A 19548-nucleotide genomic window follows, 5' to 3' on the forward strand; every position below is an offset into this window, starting at 1 on the left:
ACTGACGGGCTTTCTCATTGTGGAGTGGCTCAACTAAAGAGACATCCAGGCATATTGCCAGTACACTGTGAAGTAAAAGGCCACTTAAATACTTTTCATGACAAGCTCCCATGGGAATATTTTAATATTATGATGATTCAGTAGAAGACTGAACTTATTAAAACAGAGCAGGGGAACTCGGGGTCAGTTGCAACATGTTTCATATTGACGCTCAGATGTAGCTAGTTGTTGTGTGAATTCTTTCAGCAGAGTAGGCTATTGCCCATATTACATGGTTTTAATATACATAGTACGATTGGTGGTAGGCCTACCACAGTGTAGAAATACTCTGTTACAAGTAAAAGTCCTCCGTTCAAAATTTTATATAAGTAGGCTACAAAAGTATAAGCATTAAAAAGCTCCAGAACTTAAAATACTCATTGTGCAGAATGTCCCATTTCAGAAAAATAAATAGATAGCCTATTTCAATTGATTATTGATGCATTAATGTGTACATCACATTAATGGTGGTGGAGTCCCTGCCTCACAGGTCAGGGCTGTTTCAGCCGCAAAAAGGAAGACTTACCACCAGCAGGTGGTCATAATGTTATGGCTGATTGGTGTACTGAAAACCTAAGAGTATAACATCCCTTTGAGGGTGTCCTGAGGGTTTCTTTTCCTGTGGCAACCTCAAAGTCAATGTTTAGAATATTCTTCCAGTTTTTCAGGATCCCTTGGACGCCTTGGGCCCTTTGGTCTGAGCCGGATAGGAACTTTCAGTACATTACATTTAGCTGACGCCTTTATCCAAAGCAACATGCTATTTTAGAAACTAAGGGTTAAGTGTCTTGCTCAGGGATATATCAGTGGGTGTCACAGTGGGGAGTTGAACCCAGGACTCTCACACAAAAGGCATGTGTCTTATCCACTGCTCCATCACTACCCCACTGGAATACATAGCAAAATTTATGTTTTTATGTATTGTAGAATCAGTGGGAATGTCACTGAATCTCTTAACAGGTGACAAATAGACACAAATGGTAGTAGACGTGCTGTCTTTAACTTTAATTTAATCTTAACTTTATCTTTAATCTATCTTTATCAGTGTTGGCAAAGAAACTACAGCACATTTTCCATTTTTATTATCGATTTATATTCAGCCACTACATGATGCTGTTGGTACATGTGGCAGAGCTGTTGATCCAAGTTGACTCAAGTGCCATGTGCCCTTTTGTGTGCCTTATTGAAATAAAATGGAAACCACGCCCAACCAGCTCAAACCGTGCCTCCTGGGTTTTGGAGAACTGGAATTTGTCCCACCTTAACAGGTGCAACAAAGTTAAGAGGAGCATCAGAGATGTCAGCCAAACAGTCTCTACACGCCCACACAGTCCTGAGAAGAAGGCTCTGTCTGAAATCAGTCCCTCATTCACTTGTTGACTACTTCTTACTCCTTATGTAATACACTCAGTAGTTTACTCTACAGTGAGCAGTAAACAGATATTTTGGACACTTATGAATCATTGCCATTTTGTGCCATCATCAGCTGTAGAGTTGTACAAAGGTAATTTTCACATTGCTTAAACATGGTGAATTGCATTGTGGGATTGTTAGCAGGCATTTTATTATTTTTGAGGGCACCATATATGCTGCTGGATCCTTTTACACACTCAGAACTCGGACAGTTAAAGGTTCAGTGTGTAATATTTCTGAGGATCTATCAGCAGAAATGCACTGAACCTTTAAATTAAATGGTGGAGAGTGTATATAGTATATAAAAAAAATAGCGAGTGATTTTGGATTCAGCTGTGTGATAACCACAAGTGTGCAGGGCTGACAGATGTCACTAATGTGTTTCCAAATGGAGGGACATTGGTGTTACACCTGAACCCATTCTCCCCTAACACAGATACAATTTAGTGTATGTGCAGCAAACGGTGTCCAAGGCATTCAAGGGCCCCTCCCTACATCCATCTATTCATTCCAGTATCTCCTCACATGAGGCCCTGCATAATCAGGTCCATTTGTCCCCCAGTCCTCTCCCCACAGTGCCATGCATGGTCAATAAGATCATGATGACAGAAATAAGAAAGGTATTATTAAGTGCTACATTGTTGTTATAACAAATGCACCAAAAGTCCCTAGCAGGATATTAAATTGGTAGCATATATACCATAAGATATACAGTATTATTAGACACTCCATAACCATCAAGGCTGTGGGACTTACTACTGTACTGATAGAAATCCAATGACCCGGAGGACTGAGAGTATGTACACACACAAAGTGCCATATGAACACTTAACCATGAGTAACACATCCACAGTACAGTAAGTCCCTACAGCAGTCTTATATTGATCCCAAGTAGGGATTAAAATACCATAAATTATTAGACAATTACTGTTAACTTACCACTGAGTACAACAGAAATTGAATTCCTGTTGTAAATGTTGATGATATTTGAGAGATTTAACAATATTAAACACTCGACACTTGTTAGTGACATTGTAGGAGATAAGACCATCTGAACTCAATACTTAGCACCACAGATGCACTTGAATCCCTATAGGAATAGTTTCTTTGGGGTTGGGAAAAATCTACTCTTCACTCTGAGGGCTTTATCGACCTGACCGGCCTCTTTATAGCTCTTTCTGAATGAGCTGATAGTGTAATAGATTCTTTCCAGTGACATGTGGTCTGTGTGAGAGAGAATGGGCAGCAGGTTCATGGTGGCACAGTGGAAGTGGGCTGGAGGAGAGACTGAAAGAGGGCTGGCAGATGGGTGACACAGACTGGGTGAAAGGACAGCTGGCACCTTCGCTTCCCAGTAGCAAAACAGGATCAAGAGAATAGTACCGTTTTACATGGAAACAACTGTGCCTCTAGGGCAACATATCTTCAGCTTGTTGGTGACAACGGTCACACACACCCCTGTTTTTATTAATTTAAAAAAAAAACAATGCAGGTGTCTGTCAGTGAGGACACTAGGTGAAGCGGAGGCTTTCCAATAATGTTGTTTGTCTCAAGTGCTGACAGAGACAGCTGGTAGATGGTGTGTGTGCTAACAGTATTAACTTGCATGTGACCGGCCAACACCCACATTTCTCTAACCTTCAATTTATTTTATTCTTAAACAAATCTTTATTAAAAAGGGTTTCTGCAGATACCAACAGTGTGCTCTTTTTCCCAAATTAAGTCTGTATTCCTCAATGTGTAAAACTCATTAGAATAATTTTCATATGAGGTAACATGAGGTTAGTATGGCTGCTCTAAAAACTGCGATTGACTGAATGTAACAGATACAGGAAGCATTGATTTTCAAACGATACTGACAAAGTAATTTTAACGTGGCTTGGTCACATCATGGCGGATCTGCTTCATTATGGCATAAGGTCAGTATCAGTGCAATTCAGCATTCATCAGATTGGTGCTTCCCTGTTTAGAAGTAAGCAATCCATTGATATGATGTTGGATCCTCCCTAACCATTACTACAAAAAAAGACCTTAAATAAATGTTCGGACAATTAAGTTTTCTCATAAAGGGAGTTTTCCCTTGCCACTGTCACCAAGTGCTTGCTCATGGTGGGAATTGTTAGGTCTCGGTAAATATTACAAAGAGTACAGTCTGGACCATCGGCATGTCCAGGTCATCTTTCCGGAGCTTAGCCCTGAATGTAACTCAGCAACAACAAAAATGGGGATAGCCTACCATATCTACCATATCATATACCATAAGCTTTCTGTTACAAAGTGTAGCCTCCAAACCCAAGCATTGGACTTTAGAAAGCCCCCTCCATACCTACAGTGCAAATTATACAGTTCATGAGGTATTGCCCGAAACCAGAAAACTGAACTGTGTACAATCAGAGGAGTGATTCTTTAAATCCTGGCAAGAGTAGAAATCTGAGGAGAGAATACTAGTTGAAAACAGCTCGTTAGAAACATTTTCATACTGGCCCTTAAAAGCTCATGATTCGTCCAACACTATCATAAAACTAGTTTCTCTGGCAGAGGCATGTGGCTGAGTCAGAGGCCAACACTCCCAAACAAACTTGTCTTACTGGCTGGTGAGCTGTTAAATGCAAGCTGAGTACAGAACATCTGGAAATCCAGAAGCAGACTCTGCTGATACCTGGCATCTTCTTTACTGAGATAATGACACACATTTCAACAGACAACCCTAACCCTATTAGACATCTAAAGGAACAAATGACACCTGAGAGCACAAATGCAGCTGCATGGCAATGACATGCTGTCAATGGAAACTTGTCCCTCAGAGGTTCTGAATGCAAATCTTGTAGTTTCATCTTCCTGCTATGCAAAAAAGCCAGTGGCTGGCAGCAGTCTCAACGCTGTGTGTCTGAGTGAATGTGTGTGTGTGAGATCTTGGCTAAAGGAGTCCGGAATCACTGGAAAGGCCATGTGGAAGAACTCAATTGTCCCAGTTAAGCATTCATGAATACTAAACCAAACCTTGAATGGAACATTCCTATCTGAGCTTTCCTTCTCATAAATACCCCCCACCCTCAGCCCAATTCATAATAACACAGCTAAATAGAGTAAAAAAAAATACACACATTTAAATTTATTCAAAATCCAGAAAAACTTTTGTAATAGTGTTTTTTCCTCATGTACAGATCTTTAGCACTCATTTCTAACAGTTAAAAAAATAACTGATTTCATATTTATTTTCACTGTGATCACAATGATATCAGTAGCCATTCTCCAATTGACAACAGCTATTCAGCTAATTACGTCTTTACATTTACACAATTGCACATAATAAAGCACTTTATGGTAATCAGTTTTCAGTTAATCCTGCTTAAATGTTAATCACTTTGCTTTGATTTAGTTGATTTGAATAAAAGTCTTCCTTCTGCAGGACATTCAGACTTGGTGTACTCCACAAACCAGATTAGCAGGCACTGAAATATCTGCAAAAAAAGAAGAAATGTAAACTGTTTATAGAAATAGAAGTCACACCCATCCTGTCATCTTTACATTGACTTCCCATCTGGTTCCGGTTCATTATAAGGGTTTTGTTTTCACATATAGAGCCCTGCTTGGTGTACATATCTGACCTGCTCCCCCTTTATATCAAAAGTTGATCACTTAGGTCTTACTGGTCTTTCCTCGCCGGCCTTTAAAGTGGTGAAACTTTTTACAGTCACTGTTGACACGTTTAAAAAGCATCTGAAGACTATTTTATTCAAACTGGCCTTTGCCTCGTGCAGTTTAGTGCTTGTAATCTTTTGTGTTTTAGTGCCTGTTGTTGCCTATGTTTAATCGTTGTTCCTTTACTGTCTTTATAGTGTTATTTCTAATAATTTTACTCTTGTAAAGCCCCTTGTGGCCAAGCTTTCTCTGTGAAAGGTGCTATACTAAATAAACTTTACTTGCTGACTTTACTAAGTATGGTCATAAGCATGATACTTGTGCACTGACGTGTACCAACCTTGAAAATATAATTTTTTGCCCCAGGAATTGTAGTTATTTTTACTAACAGAGCAAGAGTTGATACCTATTTTTGCAGGCTTGGGGAGATTCAGGTTATCCATGATTTTCACAAACTCCTCCAAGCGCTTGGTCAAGCGCGGGTTAAACTTGCGCTCCTCGCCGACCGTAGACACCGTCTGACCTGATACACAAAGACAGACACGGCCTGATATGTCATCTATAGTTACTGCAGACCTAATGTTTACCAGATGCTTAACGTCACTGATCAAAGGAATATAATATTTGTTAAGTGCAGAGAAATCAAACTGTGCTGGCAGACATGTAAAAAGTGATACAATATTAACCAATATATCAGCACACTCACTTGTTTTAGATGATATCAGTTTAAAAATCAGTGTGCATCAAATATAATTCGAATACAACTGTTAAATTATTATTACAAGAGGCATGTCTGAAAAGCTTACCTAGTTACACTTATGTTTGTAAACTCTTGAAACAACATGATAAAATACTGGCAATGGCTTTATGATACTATGCTGGTACTTAAAGTGCGCAAGCAGTTTTTACACCAGTGACTCCAGATATGATATAAACATTCTGATGTGTGGGTTTTCAGCCAACCTAAGTAGTCATGTGCTGGGTAGATGAGGCAATGGTCTGGCAGAGTAAAGATCTTCCCATGGATTGACTGGTACAGCTTCTTAGCACTGCCTAAATTGGACAGAAAACATTTTGCAAAGGTTGGACAAGTCCAAATGAAAACAGATGCAATACTGCCCTCTTGTGTTCCTCTAGCAGCATTACAAAAATGAAAACTTTCGGCCAGTGTGTCAGGAATGAATGAAATTCCACAACAACAGGTATTTCATATGAGATTATAAGGTAAATGCAAGTAAATGTTTACCTTGCTGGAAGTCTGTCCTGCCACAGCCTCTGATGAGCAGCGCGTCTCCAGTAAAAGCCATGCTCTGATCCCCTGACACCAGCGTCACACACCCATCAGTATGTCCCGGTGTCTCTCTCACGGTCAGAAACTGAAGGAGAGAAGAGACAATCACTTTTAACTAAAATATTTCAGTTCTTTACAAAGCAACAGATGATACATATCCAAAATTAAAAGTATACACGGGTATGTCCGTAGACTTTACCAAGCTAAAAGAGAGTCAAATCAAGATACCAGTTGATGAAAAGATTTAAGATACTATATTGCAATTAACATTGACATAAATCTAAAAACAGCCATTCTCTCTAATGTGAGTGTTGTATAGATTGATTATATGCAATGAAATAAGTAATATGTTCTTCTTACATGTTTTCCAAATGTGATCTTGTCTCCCTCTGACAGGTGGATATCTGCTGAGGCACCGCTTAATTTGGAGATTGCACTCTTCAGGCCAGCCAGTCTTTTCTTCATCAGCCCAGTGCTTGTGATGTGGTCCGCATGGCAATGGGTGTTCACTATCAGAAAAAGAAAATAGTATGGTTCACCATAGGGTTTGGCAGTAATTCAATATTGTCGTTAATATATATTAAAAAGTTGGTGGAATAGTTTTGTTGTTGACATGCGTCTCATTCTACAACTTCTGCTGTCTAAATGAATGATCCCAAGCTAATTCTAATAAAAAACTAACTTAAGGCTACACAATCTAGTGTACAATTGACCTAGCTGAGTCTTGGGGAAAGTGAGGTTTCATATAAGCACACAGAATATAGATGTGACTTTATTCCAGTACTATAATAATGTTGCTCCTGAGCAGAGTTACTCATTACTTTTCAGAATTAGCATCAGAAACCGATGAGTTTTCCCCAAACTCTTCCAGTATAGGGGACAAAATGATCCTTTAATCAAACTACACCTTAAAGTTATTAGGATAATGTCCATTGGACATGTATGTAAATAAACAAAAGTGTGGGGACACCGATATTTAAAAGTTGTCTGAATGTATGAAATAGCACCACGTCTCTTTGCTCAGCCAAAGCAAGTTATACCTGCCATTTTTAGATCGAGCCCAGTTCATGTATGAGCTTCAGGTCCCTGTCAATGGTCTCCAGTACAGGATCGATGAGGATCGCCTCCTTGGTCTCTGTGTCTGCCAGCAGGTAGGTGTATGTGCTACTCTCAGACTCAAATAGCTGAATAGAAAAAACGAGTGCACTCAGCAATAAATCACAAAAATGGATGGTAATAATGCACACCCTCTCCATCGTCCTCTGAGGGTGTGTCATTGAATATGCTTGTGAGATAGAGAGATATGAAGTAAGAAATAAAGAAGAAAGAACAGATAATGTGGAGCTACTTCTATCAATGCAAGCTCAATGCATTGTTCAAATAGGCTGTTCGAATATCTATTTGACAACACAATCTCAACTCAAGGTCTTAATACTCCTTTGTTCTGGAGGTTTTGAACATATCACACAGTAATGATCAGCAGATTTAGTTTGCACTGTTGCCACAGAAATGCAGATATTAAAACTTTACATGATAAGGACCAAGTGATCAAGCTGCAGAAAAAGCCAGTAAGTGCACCTTGAGTTGAGACTGAATTGCTGTTTCCAATGCCAGTAATACACCGTCAACTCAAAACATATCTCTCCTCTGTTGTAACGCTAACATACCTCTGTCAGGTATATTGCAGTGTCATCGTGTTTCAGCCATAACATTACAGTCACATGTACAGTAGCTTACAGTCATCCGGTTAGATCGTTTTTGCAAAAACATGGAGAAGATTGTGCCAAGCAAAGCGTCGGTTTGGCTATATGCACTCCACAAAGATGAAAATGTTAACAAAGTCTGGCTCAATTTAAATGACAACTTTGAATGTAACTTGACATTAAGTTAATAATTAACGTTAGCTATCAGCTAACTCTGCCCTGCTCACTTCTAAGTAACGTTACTAACGTTAAAGCTGGTAGAAGCAAATATATCGTAAAACATTGTTGTTCACGCGTTGGACCTGACAAAATAACCTAAACTGAAGTAAAACAACATATGAACCAACCTGTCTGAAGAGCAGTCCTTCGGTCATCGCCATCCTGGAGCAATACGATCTGCCGATAGCTCGTAGCGGGCTGTTGCCAGTACTTACGCCGTGATAGAAGCGCCTGCTCTCGGCTGCTGCGTAACTCGAGCCTTCGGTGTTTGCTCTGATGCGAAGCGTGAGAGCCAGAGCCCGGTGAACTGGTTTTACCCTCGTTATTACCGAGCACATTGTCGTTCGTCGTGTATGTCCCGACTACACAACCCGATTATTATCTCAAGTAAGAAATATGCCTTGACAACAACAGTTACGACGCAATCAGACGCGTCAGTGGCTGCGGTTAAGATCGCGCTTCCTCATGGACCTTTGTTTGCCTTCAGCTTACGCCAGATCATAAAATTGCGTTCAAGATAACTCAGCGCTCAGAGTTGTTTTAAACCTAAACTCTCACACTGGATTGAATGAAAGACAATCGTAGTGTTACAGCGTCACTCATGGCCGGTAAACCACCGCTGCCAAGTGTTTCTTATCGAGCAACAAAATGTGGGTTGGTCCACTAACGATACAATCGTGCAGGTCATCTTTCTGTACTGTACTGTCATAAGCGCGTTAGATCAGTTACAGCACAGACATCAGTCATTACCATATAAAAGGTATGTCTGTTGTAAGTGTAGTAGATCATTACAACAAGCGCGCTCCTGACGCACGCGCACGCACACACCACATACACAACAGTAGCGCCATCGACTGCAGCAGTGGCCTACGTGACTATTGACACACTTTTCAGGCGGTCCAAACTAGAGCTGGTTACAAATGCCATATTAAAAGAGTCACCTGACCCTGGCACACAAAAATGCCATAGTTATAATGTGTGTGTATATTATAACATACTACTATACTGTATATGTGAGTAAATACATTTGTTTAAAATGAACATATAAAGCAATCTTTTGGTATGTCTTATCACCAAGGGCTGCTACTATGTTACTTCCCAACTCTTACTGAGTTTGTGTGACCAAAGCCAATATTGATATTTGAGAGGTGATGACTGAAATTCGTAACCATATTTTGGTTACTATTGTTTTGTTTGTTTGTTTTGTCATAAACACATAACATAGGCAAACATGTTTGGTAAAGATCCCTTCTCCCTTTCAGTCCCATGTCAAAAGCAGGTGATTAAAATTGCTCAGAAAATCATTGGTACCCATTTCCCGAGCATCAGTGATATGAGGTACTTGCGCAGAGCCCAAAGGCACCCCAGCCACGGCCTGTTCACCCTGCAGCCATCTGTAAAGAGATATAGAAGTATCTGCTGTCACACCACCAGACTGCAGAGCAGCTTAATTCCCCCCAAGATATGAGACTATCAAATTCAAATTATAGTTTACCATTTTATAATAAGTGTAGACCTATATTGTCTGCTTTGTAGCAGAAGGAACTATAAACTGCATTTCATTTTACAACCCTGGTGTAATATAAATCTACCTTGTACTTCCAGATAAGTACTGTGACGCCCCTCCCACTGTCTTGGATGTAGTCCTGGCCAACCTCAAGGCTATTGGCTGACTTCGGAGGATCAACAGCTGATTGAGCTCACCAGGGCCCTTGGGCTGTAAAAGCTGGCCCATGTATTCAGTCCAGTCTCTTCCTTGCAGGGACTCCCTCTTAGTCACATTCCCTGAGCCATTTTGTGACAATGCCTCTCGTGTCTTATTAGCTTAAAATATGGATGACTTGCTCATTTTCCTTTTCAGAATAACCAGGACTATTTGAAAATTAAGATTTATTTGAAGTGAATAGTTGCAGTCATGATCTATAACTGCTTATATATATGTATTATTTAGGTTTGCTTTGCAAGTAACACAAACTCTGTGAGGTTTTTGATGAATCTGACAGCAACTATGAGCATACAACAGCCTCACAATTAATAAATAACAGGTGAAAACTGATGAGGAGCAACAACAATGATTTGTTCTGAGTAAGTTGTACTTAAATCAAACAAAGTCACTAACCTTTCTTTCAACCAAAATCATGCGGATTGGGGATTGGGGTTTTTGATATGTTGAATGACAGCAGGGGTGTAGCACACAATTATGTCCCTCTTCCTGCATCCATGGCTATTCATTCTAGTATATTTGACACACCTCATTTGAGGACCCCGTATACTCAGTGCCCTCTTTCCCTCCAGTCCTATGCCCCTGATTAATGGGGAAATAGACAGATTCATGCGTGAGCCTCACTTTTGCAGTAAGGGACTTTCAGGGTTTAATTTGTTCATTTGTTGTTTCAATTGTGACAAAGATATACTAAGAGAGGCATTTTATAGGCATAATACCATGATGTTATGATCATTATTTGTTAATGTTATAACAAACAACACAAACAAGCAGATACAGGTGAAATGCATCTTTACTTTTAACAGTACCTCTGCCAAGGAGCTTATGTTTTCAGTGCCATTTGTTTATCTGTTAGCAGGACTACAGAAAAACAGACCTGATTTTCATGAAACTTGGTGGAAGGGTGAAGCGTGAACCAAGGAAGAACCCAATACATTTTGTAGCATATTCCTGGCAAAAAAATATCTAAAAGATTTTATGGTCACGCTATCTTCTCTGTCCTCTCCTTGACTGAGGGCAGGGCTCAGCTTCTACGCAAGGATGCACACACACACACACACACACACACACACACAAAGCCAACAGCAGAGCACAGGCTGTGGTGAACCAGGTGAAGTGAAGCTAACAGTTTACTTGAGGCTCGACGACAAGAAAAGCACCTTCTATATCCGCAGTTGTTGTTCCAACCACGGCACACCTGTTGAGCTAATAGCAAACTGTTATGAACAAGCTAAAAAGAAAGCTGTAAGTAACTGTTTATCTTAGTTTGTCACAAATCTTAAAATTTGGCAAATTCTTGTAAACTTAGCTGCAGGCTGAGACGGCAGCCCTCTCTCCAAACCATGTCCTCTAACCAGGGCTGGACTGGAACAAAAAATCAGCCTTGGCATTTTTGGCCGAGGCGGCCCACCAAAATCGGTTGGACACCTCTCACCAATACACCATCGTTTCAGATTAGGGGTGTGATCAAACACGGAGACATGACATTGCACGAGATTGGTGTCCATGATTACAAGACAAGAATATATTTTAATAGACCTACTATTTATAAAAAATATTGATAGATTAAGTATTTGATAGGTTGGTCTGGGGGTCCTCCCCCAGAAGATTTCTAGCATTAAACACTTAATTTCCTGCATTCTGGAGACATTTTCTGCACTCATTTATGGTGGAAATGTCTTTATTCTTATGAAGGGAAGCACAAAATTCAGGTGGCAGGTGACAATTCACAATATAAAAATATAATAAAATATAATGCAGTAATCAGTAGCTTATTATTATTTTTTGCTTAAGGAAACAGAGGTTTCTTCCGTATTTACATTGCATTGCAGGTTTTATTAAGTGCAAATAAACGTTTCTTACGTTTTTTAATTAACATTTCTTGGTGCAAGCCATTTTTCAGAACATTTTTAACAAATGCTTTCAAACAGTGGTGGCTACATGTCCCCAGCGTCCCCAATGTAAATGACCCTCCCTCCCTGCTCCCTCCCATACAGGTTGAGATACTCCATGTTTACCGCTTCACCTCCACTCTCCTCCTGCTCTCTCTCTCTCACTCGGCTCTGTCACTTTGTCACTCTGTTTCGCGAACACACACGTCCTCCTCTGCCTGGTGGCCACCACAGCTCTTTTACTTCTTCAGGTGCCTGTGCCTGCTCTACGCAGGGTACTACAGCTGATGTTAAAACTACTGCAGACCCGGTAGCAAACAGATCGGTAATTTTTGCGCATTTGGCGGCCTCTGTCTGAAGAATATTTTTTTTAAAGGCCCGCAACGTAAGAAAGAGCAGAGAGGTGGGGGCTATTAAGAGATGTGATTTGGCCAGCCCAATGTCAATAAATTACCTAATGGGTCGCAGGCATTTGCCCAGTATGCCAGATTACCAGTCCAGCCCTGCCTCTAACTCTCAACCAGCGGTACCTGCGGGTAGTGAATCACATCAGCAGCAGAGGGAGGAGGACAGAGGGCAGGAGGAAGGACTGACACTGACTGATGCCTGTGTTCTTCATTCTTTCTAAAACTCTACTATTACTCAGTATTTTGATGTTAGGAATATTTATTTTATTATTTATTTTCTGAACTTTGATGTTGCTAATCTATAATCAATATTTAAAACATAAGTCAATTTATTCCTGTTTTTAAGTTATTCTAATTTTTAAAGAGTGATTATGATAATTAAATCCCAATGCTTTAGTAATGAAAAAGATCCAATAAGAAACAGGCCAATGAGAATATGGAAGATATAATCCTAACAATATGGGTATCGTATTGAAACATTAGGAGTTTAACCAATGTTAATTTGTGATTGTTATTTATGCGTAGTATTAAGTGTATTATTACTTCAGGACATTGCACTTAGGCCTATTGTTGAGCATATTTGCTTTACATTTTTTCCTGCTAATTTTGAGTGTAATGTGAAAAATTAAAACCTGGGTGGATTTTTTTCAATTATTTTAATTTATAATTGTCTTTTAGTCAAATAACAGAGAAGACTGGGTAATTGGCATTGGTGGACGTCTGCGCTATCCAAGTGCCCTTCTAGTTCATTGAAAATCAGATATTAGTGAGTTGCTGTTCATGGCTGTCATGGTGCCTTCCAATTGCATTGGTTTGTCCTGCAGTAAAAAAACAACAACAGAAAAGTGAAAATGCCAGCATCAACATAAAATGTAATTTTATATATTTCCATGAAGGAAATGTATTAAATGTAAATGCATTTGATAGTTAGAGTGCCAATAAAAAATCCAGCAAGGTAAAAAAAATACATTAGGCCCTCTGTCTGAATAACACATGCCATTCAATGCTTTCATCCAGCAAGCCTACTGAGCCAATATGTATATTTACTGTGTATTGATTTGTATCCCCATTATTTCTTACTAAGGAAAAAAAATTGTATTGTATTGGCACGGATGAGCACATCAAAGATAGTAGGCTACTTTCTATTTTAATAAAACAGACATTTTATTTAAATGACTGATTGTGATCATAATTCATACAGTGAAAGACAGACAGGAAAAGAGGGGGACATCACATTTACAGTACCTCAACATATTCGTTAACCCAGTTGATCAGTTGGGTTACTCTGCTGTAGACGCCTGGTTTATTGAGCCGTCCACAGCCCTCTCCCCAGCTCACCACCCCTGCCAGCCTCCAGGCCCCACTGAATGTCTGACACACCAGGGGTCCACCACTATCTCCCTTAAAACAGGACCAAAACCTTTAGCAAACATTTAAGGCAAAGTTTTGAACAAAGTTTGCACATTTAATGGCAACTGAAGTGAAACTCATGAAAGTTTGACCTAAAGTTAAAAAGTATTCTTCATAAACCTCTATCAGGTAGATTTATATGGAGGTTTTATATCATTGGATGTATACCTGGCAGGAGTCCACTCCCCCATCCATGGTGCCAGCACAAATCATTCGTGGAGTTAGGTTCATGCCATAGACACTCGGTTGGGAGCAGATAGATTGAGCTATTACCTTGACCTGAGCCTGCCTGAGCTCATTTGACACAAAGCCTGACAGAGAACAGAAAGACAAAGAGGTAAATATAAAGTCTCGGCAGAAACTGTGATGTTAGAGTTTGAATCAAAAGTCGGTTAAGAAATGCCTGTTAATTTGTCTAAAATCATTCAGACAGACTGTAGGCTGCAAGCCTAATGGAGCCCTCACAAACTAAGCAGCTGCTCCAGGCACTATAGTTGCCAGGGGGGGCCCAGAGGAGCAAATTACAGGGATGAAGTCTGCTTTGCACTTTGTGTCATCATTAAAATTTTCAAATGATGCCTCTTCTCAAGTATTTTTTTTATCAGAACATCTCACATGCAAGAAAGACATTGCATTAAAAATACATCATTTTAAATGCATTTGTATGTAATGCAAAGTGCATTTCTTTGTGTTCCCTTCATTGACTTGAATGTTGCTTAGAATGTTTGCTATCTGTATATTTTTTCTTTATAGTTTCTTGGAAAAAAGCAATGACAATAACTTCAAGGTTAATGAGAAAGCTCAAATCTTCAAGGGTGGCTGGTGGGGTCTTTATTATTAATTATTAATTATTAATTATTTTTATATCCCCAAATGTTTTGGGTCAGCCTTGAGAACCACAAGATGTAGGATCAGTTGAGAACTTACTTGCACCTAATTTGATCTTTGGAGTAAATTATTATATTAGAAATGGACTAAGAAGGTGGAAGAACGGGGGCTAACAGATATAAAAAGCACAATGCCAGGGTAACCTCCTTCATGAATATATCCCCAGCCTGTGATCCAACATGCCGCTCCTGGAGGAAAGAACTCAGTCGGACTGGGTAAACAGATTGGTTGGACCCCACCTACAGATAGTACACAGTAATCAGATTGACATATAATCTTGCATTTATGAGAAAAGCAATAAAGAAATAAAGGTTATATTCTCAAACTTTCCCCAACCAAGTACCTCTACATACACATTAAAACGTGTTTAAACGTTTTTACAATTGGGCTTTGAAAGCGCGATACAAACAGATATGTGTTGCTAGTTGGACTGTATAAGCTTTGTAAACTGAATTATGAATTATAGCACTAATAGTAATGGCCATTTTAGGGTAGCCATTAACAACATGTCAATAGCCTATCATTTAAACAGAAACATTTTTTGCCAGCAAAGGTGGAGTGTAACAAGGCACATGATGTGTTTTTGCCCTGCTCACAGATTTAGCTACCTCCTCTTACTTTTCATGTCCATGTCAGTGATAGTGCGCAGCAGGCCCACGTCATAGTCATTGTTGTATTTGTTGAAGCGAGGGTGGTAGAGGATCTGCAGTGCTCTGTAATGTTTCCCCAGAGACTTGTCTGCGATGCTGAGCGTGCCCACCACCACCAGCCAGTCAGCCACTTCAAGCTCGTTATTCCTGCAGAAACAGTGGTGTGACACAGACGTTTGTGGAGTTGAAGTGAAGCAGCCCCAGTGTGCACTGATCAGTGCCTGTCTTTATCTTACTGTTAGAGATTGTCGACTGTGCAGATGTTGTTTTACTCTCATGATGTCTATGACCACAACAGTGATCAACTTTTTTACACTGTATGTGTTCTTGGCATACATTACGTGAAACAACACTATCAATTGTAGTTCTTAGCAGGGAGAAAATTACTTAAATAATTGGACTTGATATCTAACTTGGACTTGATTTATTTGGTCTAATAAAAGCACTCAGAGGACTATGGCTATGCAAAGAGGATGAAACACTTGTTGGGTCAAACTTTGAGCTTCCTGAGCCACATTTTTTCTCCCTTAACTGATGACCCATCTTTCTTTCTTTCATTTCCCACGTCCTCTTACTCAGCAAAGCAGTGAGCTGCAGTGATGACCCAGCGAGGGGAGATGATGGCACCTCCACAGATATGGTTCCCTTTCCAGTGCATGCTGACCTGCCAGCCCCACTTGTTCTTGGGCGCCAATGTTCCACCAACAATACGCCGGCCATCACTGACCAGAACTGGGCAGTCTGGGTGTGAGAAGATGAATAAGAAGCGATGTGTGCTAAGTGAAAAGAGTGAAAGACATAAGATACAGACACGTGCAATAACACATGATGAGATAAGGTATGACCTTCATAACAGTCTATAAAGAGTATATTAAAGAGTACATTAGCAGTTTAATATAGTGATATTTCCCTTCCATGATAATGCTGTTAAACGTGTGGCCATAACTGCCAGGTGGCTGATGGATTTGTAATAAACATGTTCTGTCAAAGATAGCATAAAATTAGAATGGCATTAATATTACCATACCCACAGCCTTTATTAGTGTAATTCTTCTTCTTTCTATTTTTTTTTTACCTGCCGTGATGTTACCTGTCTGGTTCACTGGATTCTTAGACAGAAAAGGCAGCTGAGTTGGGACACTGCAGTTCCCCTTCACATGACAGAGAGGGGCTGATTCACCTAACTCAGAGGGGAACACCAGGAACTTGACTAATTTCAAGAGAGAAGAAAAGCAGTGACATGACACCATGAGTTAATTTGCCTGAATGGTAAGTAATTAAATCACAGAATCATCAGAATTAAAATGCTCAGAACTACCAATAGGCTACACAGATTCCCTGTCCGTGGCACCACTGTTCAAATGTGAACCTCAAATTATTTTGACTCTACAACATATTCCAAAGACTGTCAAATAATCTATTTTGGCTCAGTTTTCTTGACAAATCATTTAAATGAATTCAAAATTAAGGAGAAAGCCTCAGATAGAACATCTTAACTGGCACACTGAATGTGTAAAACCCATTAACTTCTTGTTGTTGTCTTGATGTTATACTCAATTAATTGGCATTTTATCCACATTATACTACAAATCATGGAAACCCCAACTCTACTACTCTACAACATACTGGCATATGGGAAACTGCAGACTCTCTCATAAACAGACAAAACGCTCCTGTGGTGTTATTTAAAAGCCAGTCAGCACCAAATTAACATGAACTGAAATAATTAAATTTAGATTTCTAGATTAGAATATTGTCCAGATTATTATACTGAAGTGGTGTATTACAATGTACAACATCAGAAATGGCAACTTTATGACTTTTGTATTTTGCGTATATGTTCTATAGTCTACACACACAAAAAAAGTTACCTAAGAGAGCAGCGGCGATGACCAGTTTGGCGATGATTACTAAACTCACAATCAGTATTATGTTACGCGATGAACAGCCTTGAGACGCTGAACCTACAAATAAACAAATAAATTCATGTTTAAAACATATAGAAGGCCTTAAGCTTCAAGACAACATGGCTTCATCGTCTTTCTGCTATTCATAAATCTTTGACTACTTTCAAACCAGTGATCTGATTTTTAATCGGGTGGCACTGTTAATATGTAATAAAAGACCTCACTGTAGCAATGAATAAATTGTTTTTCAGGATGCCATCACATCAACAATGTTATGTAAACAATTCACTGCAGCTTCACAAGCTGTAACCTAACTAACCAAAAACAACAAATTACTTTACCAAAGTATGCAAATATACAGCAAAACGATGTATTCATACACCCATCACAGAGGAAGAGAACTCCTGACAGAAAAGGTGTGTTCAGTCATTTCTTAGAACAGGAGACTGAGCTGGTCAGTCTAGTGTTCAAAGGCAAGCTGGCCGAGGTCTTTGGGCCAACACTGTTAAAAGCTTGATCATTAAAGGGCTGCATTCAGAGAACCTCTGAATTGAGGACAGAACACATCCATAAAATGTGGTAAAGCATGAGATGCGTGCCTTGCAGGTAAAAAAATTGAAATCAATTTCAGGCTTGATTGATAGCCACCTGAGGCAGATGGTTGCTGGTGAAACATAGCATTTTTCAACAACAGGGGAACAGACGGTGGTAAATGTTAAGATGAGTCAATCGTGAACTCTGGGAGGTAATTTATGCTTTTTCACCTAAAATACCCTTTTCCTTGTAGCTCTAAAATATTAATTGTTTATGCTACTGTGACATACAGTGTAGTATGAATGTGTGCTTTAACAATATATACCAGACTAAACAAGTGTATACTGGATTGGCTATTAGCAAATAAGAGACAATGAAATTAAAGCATTAAATACTTTCTAAATGATACAGAGAATAACAGAGTGGATTAGGCAGGTATTCTGAACATGAAGAAAAAAAGAGGTAGGAACTGTTTAACATGCTGTAAGGTACTTTGATGTTGTAAACAATATGGACCAATTTCCATTTTAGAAGAAAAATTGCAAAGAAAATGCTGTACCATCTATCTACTACCTTGCCAAAAGCTTATCTGTCTAGACCATTAAAATAATACGCCCGGGGGGAATAATTAATACCTTGGGTTCGAGAATAAACCACTTGGGAATGATTAAACATTTTCACCAGTAGATATTCATTTTCTTTGTTAGATGTGATGCAATCCAATCTAGTGTGGTGCTGTCGTGAAGAGCCCTTTAAAAGATATCATGACAAACAGTATCAAAGGCCACTGTGAGGTCGAATAGCAATAAAAAAGATTGCACACCAGCACTATCCCATATTGTAGTGTTATTACTTAAGCTTGGAAAAACTCTGACAAATGTCATTGTATCTATGAGATGATAAGAAACCACTGTATCTGGGACTTAAAGCAATGAATCAAGGCTTTTAAGGAGAGGATGAAAAATAGTATGCGTGTAGAAATCAGACATTTCCAGAAGTGAGCAAACAGTGCACAATGGAGACAGTCCTATAAGGATAGGAGCTATGATTTATCTTTAAGGAAAAATTATGACAAGACATCTACAGCAGTGTGCAAAACATATATATATATATATATATAACGGTATATGGGCCACTTTATCAATAGGATCTTGAAAAGACAGGGAGCAGAAGTGTCTCTAAAACCTTTGAAGAACTGATAAGGCAGATAATCACTGGATTATATAATAGGTGGTAAAAGCTTGGGCCAAATCTTGACATCACCTGGATAGAAAGACCAGCCAGTGAAGCAGAATGTCTGTGTGTTTGTTTGTGTGTGTGTGTTTGTGTGTTTGTGTGTGTGTGTGTGTGTATATACCCCTGCTCCGTGTGCAGTTCAAGAACCTGTGAGTGTGTTTAGGGCTATATAGTCACCTCACATCTTTAACTTTCTTATCTTTTAATAAGCTCTTGCCTAAGTATTTTTTAAGATACACAATGAATAATTTATTTACAGGGATTCATTATCTGTATGCAGATGTCACATTTTCAGTGGTGCAAAGCGGAGATCATTAATGTGGCCACTTTCAGTCAACTATACAACTAAAGGATTTAGCAGCTAACTGAATGTATGAATAAAATGTTCATTTACAATAATAACACCAAGAGTCTACAGCCATGCCTTTGTGAGGTTGCACTTTGACAGAGCGGAGCTCTTAGCTAAATGTTAACACATCTTTGGCGCCTTAGCATGCAAAGATTTGCTAAATTAGCTATAGGCCTATAAAAGTACCACAGAAAAGGATATTGGGACTAGCCTTTTATAGGTTTTGAAGGTATTTGGACATAAAC

At 39.3% G+C, this 19548-nt stretch overlaps 1 protein-coding gene across 1 annotated transcript; it reads right to left on the reverse strand.

Moving 5' to 3' along the window:
* Window positions 1-4534: 4534 nt before the first annotated feature.
* Window positions 4535-9076, reverse strand: ethe1 (ETHE1 persulfide dioxygenase). Its single transcript, XM_038710806.1, is given in 8 exon segments — window positions 4535-4913; window positions 5501-5617; window positions 6058-6147; window positions 6341-6470; window positions 6746-6894; window positions 7426-7443; window positions 7446-7569; window positions 8436-9076. Coding segments are annotated over 8 exon segments (885 nt in total). The 5' UTR covers window positions 8646-9076; the 3' UTR covers window positions 4535-4866.
* Between the last annotated feature and the right edge of the window lie 10472 nt (window positions 9077-19548).

The sequence above is a fragment of the Micropterus salmoides genome, unplaced genomic scaffold, assembly GCF_014851395.1.
Source record: "Micropterus salmoides isolate LMB-PRFRI ecotype aquatic unplaced genomic scaffold, ASM1485139v1 Ms_hic_scaffold_11, whole genome shotgun sequence".
Classification (NCBI taxonomy): Eukaryota; Metazoa; Chordata; class Actinopteri; order Centrarchiformes; family Centrarchidae; genus Micropterus; species Micropterus salmoides.